This window comes from Mesoplodon densirostris, chromosome 14 (genome assembly GCF_025265405.1).
Source record: "Mesoplodon densirostris isolate mMesDen1 chromosome 14, mMesDen1 primary haplotype, whole genome shotgun sequence".
Classification (NCBI taxonomy): Eukaryota; Metazoa; Chordata; class Mammalia; order Artiodactyla; family Ziphiidae; genus Mesoplodon; species Mesoplodon densirostris.
The window spans coordinates 45,323,155-45,337,877 of NC_082674.1; the positions used below are offsets into that span (position 1 = coordinate 45,323,155).

General features: G+C 41.2%; 2 protein-coding genes across 5 annotated transcripts in view; one reads left to right on the top strand and one right to left on the bottom strand.

Moving 5' to 3' along the window:
- ACYP2 (acylphosphatase 2) overlaps positions 1-14,723 on the top strand; it is a 327,177-nt gene that overhangs the window by 268,933 nt on the left and 43,521 nt on the right. The window lies entirely within an intron of this gene.
- Positions 13,487-14,614, bottom strand: TSPYL6 (TSPY like 6). The gene is given in 6 exon segments (XM_060117906.1): positions 13,487-13,807; positions 13,810-14,063; positions 14,066-14,119; positions 14,122-14,217; positions 14,220-14,367; positions 14,369-14,614. Coding segments are annotated over 6 exon segments (1,119 nt in total).

A 14,723-nucleotide genomic window follows, 5' to 3' on the forward strand; every position in this document is an offset into this window, starting at 1 on the left:
TTCATTTGTGGTTTGTAGGGATATCTATTTATTATGTAGCTATTTAGGGACTCACATGAATACATCATTTTTTTATGGGCAAAAAACCTAACTCTGATTTTCTACATGTCTTTTGTACATTTATTTCCCTAAGTAAATCATAAATCCACCTCTAATGCCTAGATCTACACACAGTATGCAGGCATTATAGCTACTCAGAAAGAACCTGTCGTGTAGGTCAAAGCTCCTTGGCTGGAGAACTGACTCCTCTGATAGTAATGATTTTGCCTCACCGGCACCTACAGTATTTTTGTAGCTTGCCTGAGGTCAGCATGTCTTCCCGATGTTCATGGATTACGCTGCTTTTCCAAGAATGTCTCAAAGGGATCCTGCCTGAAAGAAAAGATGCCATACTCTCACATTTCACTGCCTATAAAGAGAGCAAGAATGGCCTCTGTCTTGTGCTTTTAGTCAGCTTCAAAACAGAAATGGAACTGATAGTCATCAACCCAGAGTCTCCCCCACCGCCCATGTATTTTCTAGTCTAGAATGAAGCTAATGAGGTAAATAAAATGAAGCTTCCTAGAAAAGTAAAGGAGGAGAGCATCCACCACCTCACTGCTCCTCCCATTCCTCACCCCTGAAATAGGATTGTTAGTATCTGCTATGATCTAGAGGAGTATTTGGGGCTGTGCCATCTGTCCTCATTAGAAGCACTGAGCTCATAATGACTAAGAAGCTCCAGGGGGTTGTCTAAGCCACCAAGGTTAGAAAGGGGCACAGCATTATCACAGCTGAGCTAAAATTTAATATGATTCTTACTTTACCACCTATGGCGACCTAAGAAGATGAGATGGCAGACAAATAGAAGAGCTTAGTCATGGCTCACCAAAAAGCCATAAAGCTGTCTTTATGATGGAATAGGGAAGAAGAAACTGGTAAATATTTCTAAATGTCGTATGTCTACATACGAATTTATTTTTAGCATTCTTCTCTTGTGAGAACTATGTACTTTAAAAATAATCCCTAAATTTAAAGTATTTATATCAAAAATTATACATATACTCACCAATTAAAAATTAGGAGTGTTCCCTAGAAGGAGGTGTAACCCCAGTGGTCCAGGGGCTGAGAATTCTGTCATTAGAGGTGAGGATTTCTTCTCAGAATGAAGTTAATGTGGTGTTCCTACCTGTGTGACCCCTTGGATGGTTGAGGGGGTCTGGGGTTATTCTTTTTTTTTTCATTTTTAAAAAATAAATTTATTTATTTATTTATTTATTTATGGCTGTGTTGGGTCTTTGTTGCTGTGTGCGGGCTTTCTCTAGTTGCAGCGAGTGGGGGCTACTCTTCTTTGCAGTGCACGGGCTTCTCATTGTGGTGGCTTCTCTTGTTGCGGAGCATGGGCTCTAGGTGCATGGGCTTCAGTAGTTGTGGCTCACAGGCTCAGTAGTTGTGGCACACGGGCTCAGTAGTTGTGGCACATGGGCTCAGTAGTTGTGGCTCACGGGCTCTAGAGCGCAGGATCAGTAGTTGTGGCACACGGGCTTAGTTGCTCTGTGGCTTGTGGGATCTTCCCGGACCAGGGCTCGAACCCATGTCCCCTGCATTGGCAGGTGGATTCTTAAGCACTGCGCTACCAGGGGAGCCCTAAAAATCTCATTATTTATTAAGCTAGATCTTTACAGATTAATACAGTTGAGTATCTTTCCATATGTTTATTAACCATCTGTATCTCTTCTATGAATTTCCTATTATGTACTTTGTCCTTGTTGTGGTATTTTACTTTTTTGTTCTTGATTCGTAGGAGTTTTCATTTATTTTGGATAATAATTTTATCTATTACATATGTGGCAAATATTTCTCCCCAGTCTGCATTTAAGTTGCAGAAATTTAACATTTTTACCTAGTTATATCTGCTAGTGGGTGAAGTAACTGTGGGGAGTTAAAAGTTGGTGTGCGGGCCTCCCTGGTGGCGCAAGTGGTTGAGAGTCCGCCTGCCGATGCAGGGGATACGGGTTCGTGCCCCGGTCTGGGAGGATCCCATATGCCGCGGAGCGGCTGGGCCCGTGAGCCATGGCCGCTGAGCCTGCGCGTCCGGAGCCTGCGCGTCCGGAGCCTGTGCTCCGCAATGGGGGAGGCCACAACAGTGAGAGGCCCGCATACCGCAAAAAAAAAAAAAAAAAAAAAAAAAAAAGTTGGTGTGCATGTGAATACAGTCTTTTTGGACAATTCCATGGTTAGGTAAGATGTTGGTCTGGGGTTATTCTAATGAAGGTGGGTAGGATTGAGCGTCTCCACAGAAGTGTTGGGGGAAGGGAATATCACCATATCTCAGTAGTGTATTTTTAGAAACTAAATTTTAGATGAGGAATGAAGTCACAATTCTTGAACTAAGAAGAGAGTGAAAAACTAGGTATCAGTTGATTAATTTATGGTGGAAAACACACCTCATTCAGGAATCAGTCTACATGTGTACCGAAACATGGCAAGCAGAGGATCATAAAAGAAAATTGCCTTTTCCCAAAAAAGTAAAACTTGAAAACTTTTGTAGCCTAGAGAACTCACTCTCCTATTCCAAAAAAGATATTTCTTTTTCTGACTAATAACTTGAAAAAGTTGTCTCTCATCAGAGCTCCTGTAGCACACCTAAAGACATCAATACCTTTCTCATTCTCTTTTAGTTTTCCCATTTTTACTGGTCCTCAGAAGTTTGTCGTTGCAGCATCCCCTGCCTCATCAATACCATAACAAGTGAAAATTCCCAAGACTGAGGCTTATATTACAAAGGGTGCAATTTAGACAAGCAACTCTGAGATGAGCAGCTCTCCACACATGGAGTGAGGAACACAATGATGTAGGAGTGAGAAACCCTGAGGGCTAGACCTAGGGCTTTTATTACCAAGCAGCCTGTGTTTTTCCGGCTTCAGTGGCTTAGGCTGCAAAATAAGATCCCTTTTACTTTTGCCATGGAACCCAGATCTAGCACTTTATTTTAGTAATTCTGGAAAGAAGACATTTAGGCTGAAGGGATGCATTTCTGTTCTCATTGAGGTAAAGAGGTTTTGTACCTTTTTATTTTTCTTGGTAAAATCTTCACTTTTAATCTGGTAGCCTTTATTTTTGTTCTTTTCCTTTGGCTAGCTGGAGAGCAAGTGCCATAGACATGGCCCAAAGAATATATTCTTTTCACCCTTGGAGCAAGGAGTACCAGAGTGGAGCACCCTATCCCCTCTGGGCAAATGCCTGCGAGTAAAAATTTTTTAATTAAATCAGTTCAGTTATTATAAGTTGAATTAATCTGTAATTGTAGCATATCATGGGAAACTATTTATGACATAGGCCAGCTGACCCTTATCCAAGTTTCCATGGAAATAACAAGTATGTTCTTGGACTGTTCTAAAATTTCCAGCTGCTTTAAATGTGATATTGAAGCTAAGAAAGAAACCTTCTATTAATAAAATGTATTTGAAATGTGTTCTCAGGTGCTCAAGAGGTAGGCCTAACTTGAAAAAAACTGACTGAAAAGATTCAAGGTGCAATAACCATGGGCTTTCCTCAAACTTCTTTAATTGAAACCTCTGATGTTATTGTGTTGTTTCTATCTGAAGTCAAATGGGGGAAGAGATTGCAAAAAAGTTTTGTGGTTTTGTAATTTTTCCTCTATGAAATAGAGACATATCTATGTCAGGAGAAGAAGAAGTAGTCATAGTCTTCTCTTGAATGATCAAATAAAGTTTTTGTTCAAGAGATAAACCATAGTCCATAGTACCAGATTTATTAATCAAATGTATTGCTGTTAAGAGTGTGAAAATGTTTCAGATGAAATGATAGTATATGGGAGAAATTACCTATGTATTTATAACAGGCCTAACAAAAGTGCAGACACCATGACTACATTGCATGCTTGGTGAAGGTAACGGCAGGTTTGCCGTATTCATAACATTTGAGTTAATCTGTGCAAATCCATGCACACCACTACAGAAATGATTTTCACAGTGAGGTCACTGCTGTCTGCAGCAATTACAGCAGAGCATCAAACAGAATGGAAACCATCAGGTTTGGTAAACAGGATATGCTTACAGAATTTAGTAATCCTGAGGTGACCCAGCCCATCACTGATGTCCTTGAGACAACTGCAGGCTTGTCTACTCATTTTGCCCCAGTGGTGGTGTGGTTATTGTTTTCCTCCGTTAAAATGGAAAATAGGATTGTATTTGACATATACTTGGTGCTTTAGGTAAAGTATACAGTCATCCCTCAGTATTCGAGTGGGATTGGCTCCAGGACCACCGCCCTCCCCCCATGGATACCAAAATCCAAGGATGCTCAAGGCACTTATATAAAATGGTGTAGTGTTTGCATATAATCTATGTGCGTCCTCCTGTATACTTTAGATCATCTCTACATTAGTTATAATACCTATTACAATGTAAATGCTATGTAAATAGTTGCTGACATGTGGCAAATTCAAGTTTTGCTTTTTGGAACTTCCTGGAATTAAAAATATATATATATTTTCAATCTGTGATTGGTTGAATCTTTGGATGTCGAACCCATGGATACGGACGGCCAACTGTATAATCCAAAGTTAGCTTCCTTCTTTGGCAAATCCCTGAATCGGTGATTTGCAGCCCTTTAGTATACATCCTTTCTCACCATTCTAAAATTTGCTTGTTATGAATTTATGTATTTCCAGTTTGAGATTTTTCTTTTGACTTTCTTATGGATTTTATTTTTACCATGTAGATTAAAAACTTTTTTCAAGTAGTTGTATTTATCAATATTTTCCTTTATGCCTCCAGATTTTAAATAATAGAAAGGCCTCCCCACTCCAGGTTAATAACGAAGTTCTCCTTTGTGTTCTTATAGTATTTTTACGATTTTGTATTTTTAAAATTTAAATCTTTGCTCCTGTGGAATTTACCTGGTGTACAGCATGAGGCATGAATCCAACTTAATTTTATTAAAAATGTCTCTCCAGTTGTCTAGACAATTTTTTGAGTTGTCCATCTTTTCCTCACTTTCAGATGCCATGTTTATCATGCCATGTTTATACACCAAATTCTGTATGCATTGGGGTCTATTTCTAGACTTCCTGTTCCATCCTATTGATTCATTTGTTTATTCTTGTGTCAGGACTACACTTTTAGTTATTGTAGCTTTATATTATAATAAGTGTTAGAAATAGCTCCTTCATTTGTATTTACTTTTGGAGGCTTCGTTGACATTCTTTTTATTTTTTTTTTGTGGTACGGGGGCCTCTCACTGTTGTGGCCTCTCCCATTGCGGAGCACAGGCTCCGGACGCGCAGGCTCAGCGGCCATGGCTCACAGGCCCAGCCGCTCCGCGGCATGTGGGATCTTCCCAGACCGGGGCACGAACCCACGTCCCCTGCATCGGCAGGCGGACTCTCAACCACTGCACCACCAGGGAAGCCGACATTCTTTTTTTAATGTATTTTGGAATTTGCTTGTCTCTCCCCCACCCCTTCCTCAAGTTTTGGTCTTGTTATTGTAATTACAATACATTTCTAAGTTAGCTTAGGAAGAAAAACTTTATGAGATTGAGACTTCCTATCTAAGAACTTGGCATGCTGTTCACTTTGTCTCCTTCATGCTTTAAAATTGTATTCAGAAATCTTACACATTTCTAAAGTTTTTTTTCTTAGATATTTCGTCTTTTATTATTGCTACTGTAAATGGAGTCTTTCCCCATTTCACTTTAAACTCACCATGTTCATCTGAAATGTATTGATATCTATATAGTAATTCTGTATCATGCTACCTTACTAAATTTTCTTGTTTACAGTACTTTTTCAGTTGAATATCTCAGGTTTTCCATAATGATCACAAATTGTGATTGTTTTTATTCCTTCTCTGAATTTCTGTACTTCTAGTTTCTTTCTCTTATTAACTATATTGTCTAACATCCAGTACTGTTAAGTAATAGTGGTGACAAGTGAACATCCTTCTTTGTTTCTGACTTTAGTGGGGATGCCTCTACTGTTGCCCCAGTAAGCTTGATGGTCACTTTAGGACCAGGGCATATTTTATCAAGTTAAGAAGGTGTTCATCTATTTCTTAAGTTTAAATATATTTCTAAATAATAAAGCCCCAGGCGTGTGTATCTGCAGCCTCCCTAGCATGATAAGATCAAAGCTCTAAAAGGAAACTTAAGACTTTCTAGTCCACCTCACTCCCATCATGAGTAATAAACTCCAGTCACAGTAATAAATTCCAATCACTTCCCCCCAGAAGTTCCAAAATTACATTGGAAAACAAGCTGGAGCTAAAAATCATTGTACCTTAGGTCTCACACCAGTGTTCTTTTGGGTACACAAAATTAACACTGAAAACTTATGATTATTTTTCTCTTCCATTGTGCATTTTCCTTGAGATTTTCCCATTTTATCCCTTTCTTTTCATCACATTGTTGGGACCTCACATGTGTGGCTTGGCTCTACATTCTTCCCCACTGCTGAGGAGCCAAGTTTATTAAGGATTTTTAGACAGTGACATAATCCCTTCCCCACCCCGAAGACCTCTGCTATTTGGTCTTCTTGCACAAAATGCATTGTCTTCCAAATACTGCTGGTTACTCCTGGAATTAAAGCCGAAAGCTTGCTGGAGCCACTTGAACACCTGAAAATATGCTTTAGCTGTGACAGTGCCTTTAGCAAAGGGATGTGAACCAACAGTAGATGTGTCATAAATGCCATATATTCATTTGTGAGTGGTATTCAGATATCAAAAGAAATTAGGTTCTAATATGTTTACAATCTTCAAAGGGAAAAAAAATTATATTATTAGTACTGTACTTCTGATTTTGATGTGTCATAACTTTAGTAAACATAGAAATTAGTAAAACATTTTATATGCTAAGAAAATTTGTATACAAATGGGAAAAATCTTAGCCATTTGGCAAATTATTTTCTACTGTAAAACAAGATAGTATTTCTATCCATGTATAGTTACTAGACTCTGGAGTCAGACCTGGGTTTGAGTCCTGGCTTTACCACTGCCTGGCTGACTGACTGAACACAAATCACATAATCTCAACTGAGTCCTGTTTTCCTAATCTGCAAATGGAGTCCGGAATACCTTGTAGAGTTGTATAAGAAGTGAATAATGCACATGAAGTGCTTAGCACAGTGGTGCCATGACGTAAGCCCTGAATAAATGAGAGCTATTATTAGTATAGCCTATTGTTAAGGGCCATAATACAGCCTGTTGTTTTTCTTTAAATTACATGAAGTTAGAGGTCAAGGAACAAATATCACAATTTTTACTCAATTTGGATCTATAATTGCAAAACAGCTCAGTTATCGACATAGCCTCCTTTCTGAGACTTAGAACTAAGGTACTTGTAAGGATTTGACTGCAGTCTGCCCTGGCTCTTCTTTCTTGGGAATTATTTGGGCAGTCATGGCAACTAACACTTACCTAAAACCTCAAGCCTAAAAATATGTTATTACCTTTTTTAAATTAGGTTTTCAGTAGCCAATTATTTTTTGACCATTTTCCACCGATAAGTGGAATAAACCACTACAAAAGACTAATATGATTCATACTCTACATATTTAGAGCTATAAAGGACTCAGGCATCTTTTGCTTATACATTCATTAAGTAATTTTGGAGTGCCTAATTTGTACTAGACATAAAATATATATCCTTAAAGATATATAGATGAAAAAATAGATTCCATACTGTGAAGAAGCTTACAGTCTAGTATGGTGTCTAGAGAGGAACTTAAGAGCCACCTTTTCTAATATATGCCTTCCTTAATATTCCTAACTTCGGGGTTGGGGGGCAGAATAGTCCTCTTTTATGGTCCCATAGCACTGTAGGCTTGCACTTATTTTAACATTTCTTACACTGTACATTGGCTCCCAAGCAAGACTGTAGGCTACTTGAAGACAGGGACTGTGTCTTACTCATCACAGAAGAAAAAGATACCTAAACATGATCTTGGCCCTTAAATAACTTAAAATTGAGAGACAAAGGCTTATCTACACTACTAACACATATAAAGAACTAACTTAAATATAAACTTGTATGAAATAAAATGCTATGGGAAGTAGGAGGTTTTAGAGGTTATTTAGAGGAGATGGCATTTGAATTGAATTTAGAAGGAATGGTAGGATCTCCAAAGATAAGGAGGTGGGGAAGAGAATCCAAGATGAGGGAACATCATGAGCAAAGGCACGGAGGCAAGACAGTGCCTGGGCTGCTTGAGGAATAGCAAGGACTCCAATGTGAGTAGACGCTGGCAAGAATGTTAGGGAGGGACTTGGCTGTAGCTGACCTTGAATGCAATAGTAGGGTGTTAGGACTTTCTTTTGCAGGCAGTGGTGTGTTGACAAGGATATTTGTACAAAAGGGATTAGATCACTTTGTCAGTAGTGTGAATGATGGGAAGAGAAAGATCAGATTCAGGAAGGGAAGCCTAGAGATTTTTAGTAATGTAGACAAGAGATGTTGAAGTAAAAATAGATATGGAAAGGAAGAGAGCAATTCTGGAAATATTGTGCAAAAGGACATGTCAAGCCCTGATCTTAGAGTAAGAGCTGGAGATTCCAATTTGAGTCATTTTCTCAAAGGTGATGGCAGAAGCTCTGGAAGTGGCTAAGGTCACCCAGGAAGAGCAGAGATAAAGTAAGCCAGGGGGAGGCCACAGAACCTTGGGGAAAGCTTATATTTAAGGGGTAAGTAAGTCTTCAGATTTAGAAGAAATGATGCTTCAAACTTGTTACTAAAAAGATGAGGAAAACTGTCTTTAGAATTAATTGGTTTGCCTATTTTACAGCAGAGCCCTTTAGAACCCAGGTGCCCCAACTTATAACTCAGTGCACTATTAGTTTAATGCTCTAGACTCTAGTTTAATGCTAAATTTAAAAATCCCACCTACCACCTTTCCCATCCTCACCTATTTTGGTAAGACAGACTAAACTTGAATTTTAGACTCCTTTACATAAATCAAAGTATCCTGCATCTCTTATGCTTCTAGCTACCAATAGCAAAGAGAAAATTTTGCCATTGGAAAATTCAGGGCAAGCCATCCATATGGATGCCATTTAAAATTATAATGTGTGATATGAATTGATAGTAAGAACTGTAAAAAGCCTAATTAAGTCTACCTTATGTTTCAAAGGCAATAAGTTAATCTTACATATTAGTACATGCTTTTATATCCTTTATGTTAAAAAAAAAAAACCTGCTGCCATTTTCAACACTGAATTATCCTTATTGTCCCCAAATACCTTGTTATATACAGAAATGGAAAGGTTTTGCTCAAATAAACCAAACCAAATAATTTCTTTAGTTTTACAGAAGATTTTGTTGCTGTTAATACTGCAGTCTTCTATGGTATGTGCCAAAGGTGTAGTTTGAAATTCTGTTTTCAACTCAGTGAAATATTTATACCTCAGAGAGGGAGGGCTAAAAAGAAAGGACATGAAACTTTGATGCAGGCCATCTTAAGAAGCAAGAATGTGATGGGGCCTCTCAGAAATAGCATCATCCTTGCTGAGCAACAGAACTAAATAATATTTGGCTTTTATCATGTATTTAGCTGGAAGAACTAAGCTTTGAAAATGAACCATCACAAACCATAATTAAATAAACTGTTTACAACTCAACTCTGATAAAAGTCAGTTGATAAAAAGAGCAGGAACGGGTTTCCCTGGTGGCGCAGTGGTTGAGAGTCCACCTGCCGATGCAGGGGACACGGGTTTGTGCCCCGGTCCGGGAAGATCCCACATGCCGCGGAGCGGCTGGTCCCGTGAGCCATGGCCGCTGAGCCTGCGCATCCGGAGCCTGTGCTCCGCAATGGGAGAGGCCACAACAGTGAGAGGCCCGCGTACCGCCAAAAAAAAAAAAAAAAAGAAAGGGCAGGAACAATATAAATACTAAAGGTCGATGGCCAATACCTAGATAAAAATTCCCCGCCCCCCAGGAAATGGATTTTAACCATTTGTGGTACAGTAAATGATCCTATTAGAATTCTAATATATGGACCTACAGCCTACCCCCCCCCCCACCAAAAATCTGAAACATACTTTTAAATTGGTCATTTTCTAGCATTGAAGTTCCAAAAAGATGGTGGGGGGTTTTGTTGTTTTATTTTTCTTTGCTTACTTTGGGTTTCTTTTTAATTTTTGTTTTTCTTAAGCAAGCATATTTTATTAAATATACATATAGAAAAATATGTTTCACAAATGTACAACTCAATGAAGTGTCGCAGATTGAATACACCCATGTATGTAGCATCCAGATCAAGACAGACATCCCCAGCCCTTCAGAATCCACCATCCTCCTCCCTTCCAGCCAGTGGGTACCGCCCCCACCCCACAACTGTTGGGAGACAATTATCATGGGTCTCTGATACTTCTGCACATCTTGTGAGCAGAGATACCACCTGACTTTGTTCAGAGTACCCTTTCAAGTTTATTTGAATAGCCTTGGAAGACAAGAGAGAGTGTTTTTCTCCAGAGAAAAGGGCAGTTTTGCTTAAGTCTTGAAAAAATAGAGATTGTGTCTTATTATTGTCTTTTATTTTACTGTTTAGTATGTTAAAGATGTCTCCCTTCAAAGCAAAGGGTAGGCATGTTTACTTCCCATTATAAAACTGAGGTTACCTAAACTCAGGGTTTCTCTCCTGTCATGCAACCCAGCGTGTGTGCAGGTGTCACCTGGCTTTCTTCATGTTGCATAATTAGGAAGCAGGGCTCAAGAAGCTGCTGCAATACTGACACTGGCTATTGAGTTGTAAGGTTCTTTGTCTCTTGACTCAGCAGCTGTTAACTAGGCAGGGAACATAATGGTTTGTAAGCAGGGCAAAATCTCAGACTCTTCACTGTTCTTGGTAGTAATCACTATTCCAACTTCTACCACCATAGATTAGTTTTACCTGTTCTTAAAATTCATATATAAATGGAATTACACAGCATGTACTCTTGTGACTGGCTTCTTTCATCCAACCTCATGTTTGTGAGATTCATTCACATTATTGCACATAGGCATAGTTTTTTATTTCTCATAGTATTCCATTGTGTGAGTATTTCAAAACTTACTTTTTCTACTGTTGATAGATGCTGGTGCAGTTCCTGCTCTTAGAATTGTGCTGTTATAAACACTTTTATGCATGTCTTTGTGAATATATGCAATGCATGTATTTCTGTTGGGTATATTCCCAGAACTGGATCAGAGGATGTGCATAGATACTGCCAAACAATTTTCTAAAGTATCTGTACTAAGCTACTCTTCCACTAGAAGTGTATGAGCATTCTGGTTTCTCTGTGTATTTTTCCACCCTTGTTATTTTTCATCCTTTTAGTTTAGTTTTTTTTTTTTCACGCTGACGTGCGTTTATTTTACCAAGGTACATATAAGGAAAGATAAATATGCCAGTGGTACACTTCCAATTTTACAGAGCAATCTCACAAGTATTTTTGCCATTTAGGAAAAGAGATACATCAATTATTACGTTGTTACCAGGGTGAATTGTCAAGACAATCAGAGCCACAAATTTTTTGTAGGTTATTTTTCCATAAAGACAACAGTTTCCAAAGTCTTCAGAGTCTGATAAGACCAAGTTATTCAAATTATACTTCTAAAGATACAGTTTTAACAGAAACGAGTTGAAAACTGTGTGAATATTTACAAAAGTCTCCATATTGTACCAGAAAGAAATTAACATTCTTCCAAATGTTCCTAATGGAAAGCAAAAGAAAATCTATACAACCACATCTTCCCAGTAAACAGAAACAGAGAAAGTAATAAGGTTTTACTAAATACTAGTGAAATTAAGGGCGTGGTATTAATTTTCTACATAAAACACACGAAGTTGCATTGTTTGTATTTCTTTAAAAAAATCATCTTTTGGCAACATAGTTAGCACTTCAACCACCTTCAATTCTCCCATGCCAATCCTGAGAAAAGTACTTCTCCTCCTATCACCACTAACAAGAGAAGGTATCCCTTCCTTGCACGCTCTTAGTCAATCCTGCGTTTATTCTAGGCCCATATTTCCCCTGGCTCATTTCTGCCTCTGGCCGTCTGTTCAGTTTTCCTTCTCAGGGCGGGCATCCATCACAATCTCTTTAGTTCTTCCATCCATTCATTCCATGTATGTCTTTCTTTAAACCAACTAGGCGTTGCTATAGATGAGTGAGGGCTGGGAAGAAGGCAGAGAGGGACTGAGAGCTCTGGTAGTCTCCTTTACAGGACCATCTCTCTGCCTCTGGAAATGATAAAGAGCCAAGTTAAACCGAAAAACCTGCTTCTGCAGATGCTTCTGAGCTACCACTTTTTAAAAAGAGAAGTGGGCTTCCCTGGTGGCGCAGTGGTTGAGAGTCCGCCTGCCGATGCAGGGGACACGGGTTCGTGCCCCGGTCCGGGAAGATACCACATGCCATGGAGCGGCTGGGCCCGTGAGCCATGGCCGCTGAGCCTGCGTGTCCGGAGCCTGTGCTCTGCAACGGGAGAGGCCACAACAGTGAGAGGCCCGTGTACAGCAAAAAAAAAAAAAAAAAAAAAAAAAAAAAGAGAGAGATAGAAGTGATATGAGAAAGAGAGGGAGATGAGAAATGGAAGAGAAACTGTACACCTACCCTGGCACTGCTGGCACTTCTTCCTATTCAGGATGAGGAAGGGAGACAAATAAAAGTACCTAACTTCTGTATGGCTTCACTGGTTGAGGCTGAGAAAGCCTGGTACTCAGCAAGGACACCATCATTCTCCTTGCCATGCAAATAGGGTCTAACTCGTCACCTCAACCACTTGCCTGACAGTCAGTAGGGTTCCTGAGTGATGGTGAGGAATTGAGGTCTTTTAGGGGAGAAATAGAAAGGTCTTTTATATGATGGCAGGAAGCCTGGGTCTACCACCAGTTCTGAAGATCCTTGTTTACCAAAAACCAGAAAGTGGAGCTGACAATGGTCTAGAAAATGTTCAGCCAGCAGGCGGCAGCCTAAGGGGGTGGGTGTAGCCAGTAGCAGGCAGCATTAGGTGATCAGAGAAGCAGGAAGAGCAACGGAGTTGCATAAACCAGAGACCAAGCAGCCCACTGCTTCTCTCTCTTGACTTTATTAATGCCCAGCAATTGTCCACAGGCCATGTGCAGAGCAGAATGATTAAAACAGGCTCTTAAAAATAGCTGGAAATCCAGATGGTAGTAACTAGACCAGAAGCCTTGGGAACAAACAGGGTCCAAGCAGTGCAGACAAAGGCAGTGCCATCTGTAGCATCATTTATTTGGCTTAGAAGAGTGTGAACTACCACCATGCAGCACGTGATATTAATGCACAACAGCATGCCACGGGGAAGTGGAGCAGCATAGCCACGAAGGTCTCAATCTTGAAAGCTGAGAGAGCTGAATGTCCAGTGGAGGGAAGGTGTGGAAAGGTGAGCACAAAATGAGTCAAAGGCATACCCTTGCTGTTGCTAAGGCCTAGGTCCAGCAGGAGGTGGTAGGGGACCTGTGTGAGAGTATTTCCAAGAGCAAAGGTTAACCAGATTGGAACCCAAAGGGCCTGGATATCTCCACTGGCTCCCTTGTCTGGAGAAGTCTAGCCCTATGGGCTCCTTCATCCCATAGGTAGTATTGCAGTGGATTTGGCCAGAGGTCCTCTTTGATAATCTCAGCAATCCTGTCAGGCTCTGGAAGGCTGTGGTCTGAAAACCAGGCAAAGAAGCTGCACATGAGGTCTTGGTTCCTAGGAAGGAAAGCCTGGGGTTCAGGGCCCGGGTGCCATATGATCGGAGTGGAAAGAAACACCACGTGCCCCGAGGACCTGACCTCGTATTCCTTCACAATCCAATTGTTTTTGGAAAGAAGAATTATGGGTTTCTTCGAAAGAAGAACTTGAACTTGCACCCCATCCTAGGATGTCTGAGTTCCTTCACCTCCTAATTTGCTACATACCTGAACATCTCTGCATCTCTGCCTCTAATCAGGGCAGATAGCTGTGGGTGGTTCCAAAAGGTAGTGACTCAGAAGCCCGGCATGTGCCTCCACTATAGGTAGTGTTGACGCATGCGCCCAAAATTGCGCCCGAACTGGAGGGAGGCCCGGTCAGCCTGAGGGTGTGCAGTTCCAGCTGGATGGCCTCCAGGGGACTCAGGTGGAGACCCTCACTCTGGGCCGGAGCCTTGCCTCGTCCTTCACCTCGTTTACCCCTCTGTGCTCCTCCACCACTTCCATTTCCTCAGCCACTGGCTTCTCCTCCATTTCAACCTCTCCTCCTCGTCCACTGCTTCTGAGAAGATGGTGCCCCTTTCAGTCTTCGCTTCCGCGGCCTTCGCCCCAGTCATCATCAGCTCAGACTCTGACCGCTCTGTGCCACAGGTTTCTAGGGCCTTCTCCCCACCAGTTTCACGCTGAAAGCCATTTTTTCAGTCTGCGCTCTGCTGCCGCAGAGGCAGAGGCTGCTTCCACACCCTCCCCGGGTGGCACGACCTCCTCCCGCCCCGCTTTGGCCGCTCCATGGTTGCGACCCCCAGAGACTGGGATCTGGGGAGTAGGGCCGCAGCCCATGGGGCCCTGGGGGTGCGCCCCCCTCCACCGGAAGCTGGGGCGGTGGGAGTGTTTGATCTCCAAGCTGCCCTCACTCGTCTCCACCATCACCTGCATCATCTTCCTTTCCTCTAGAAGCTTCTGGCACTGCTGTGGGTCCAGGTCGCCCAGGGCATGGTCGGGAGTAGTGAGGTTGCGGGTTTGGGGGAGAGGGATCCCCTGGGCCCCA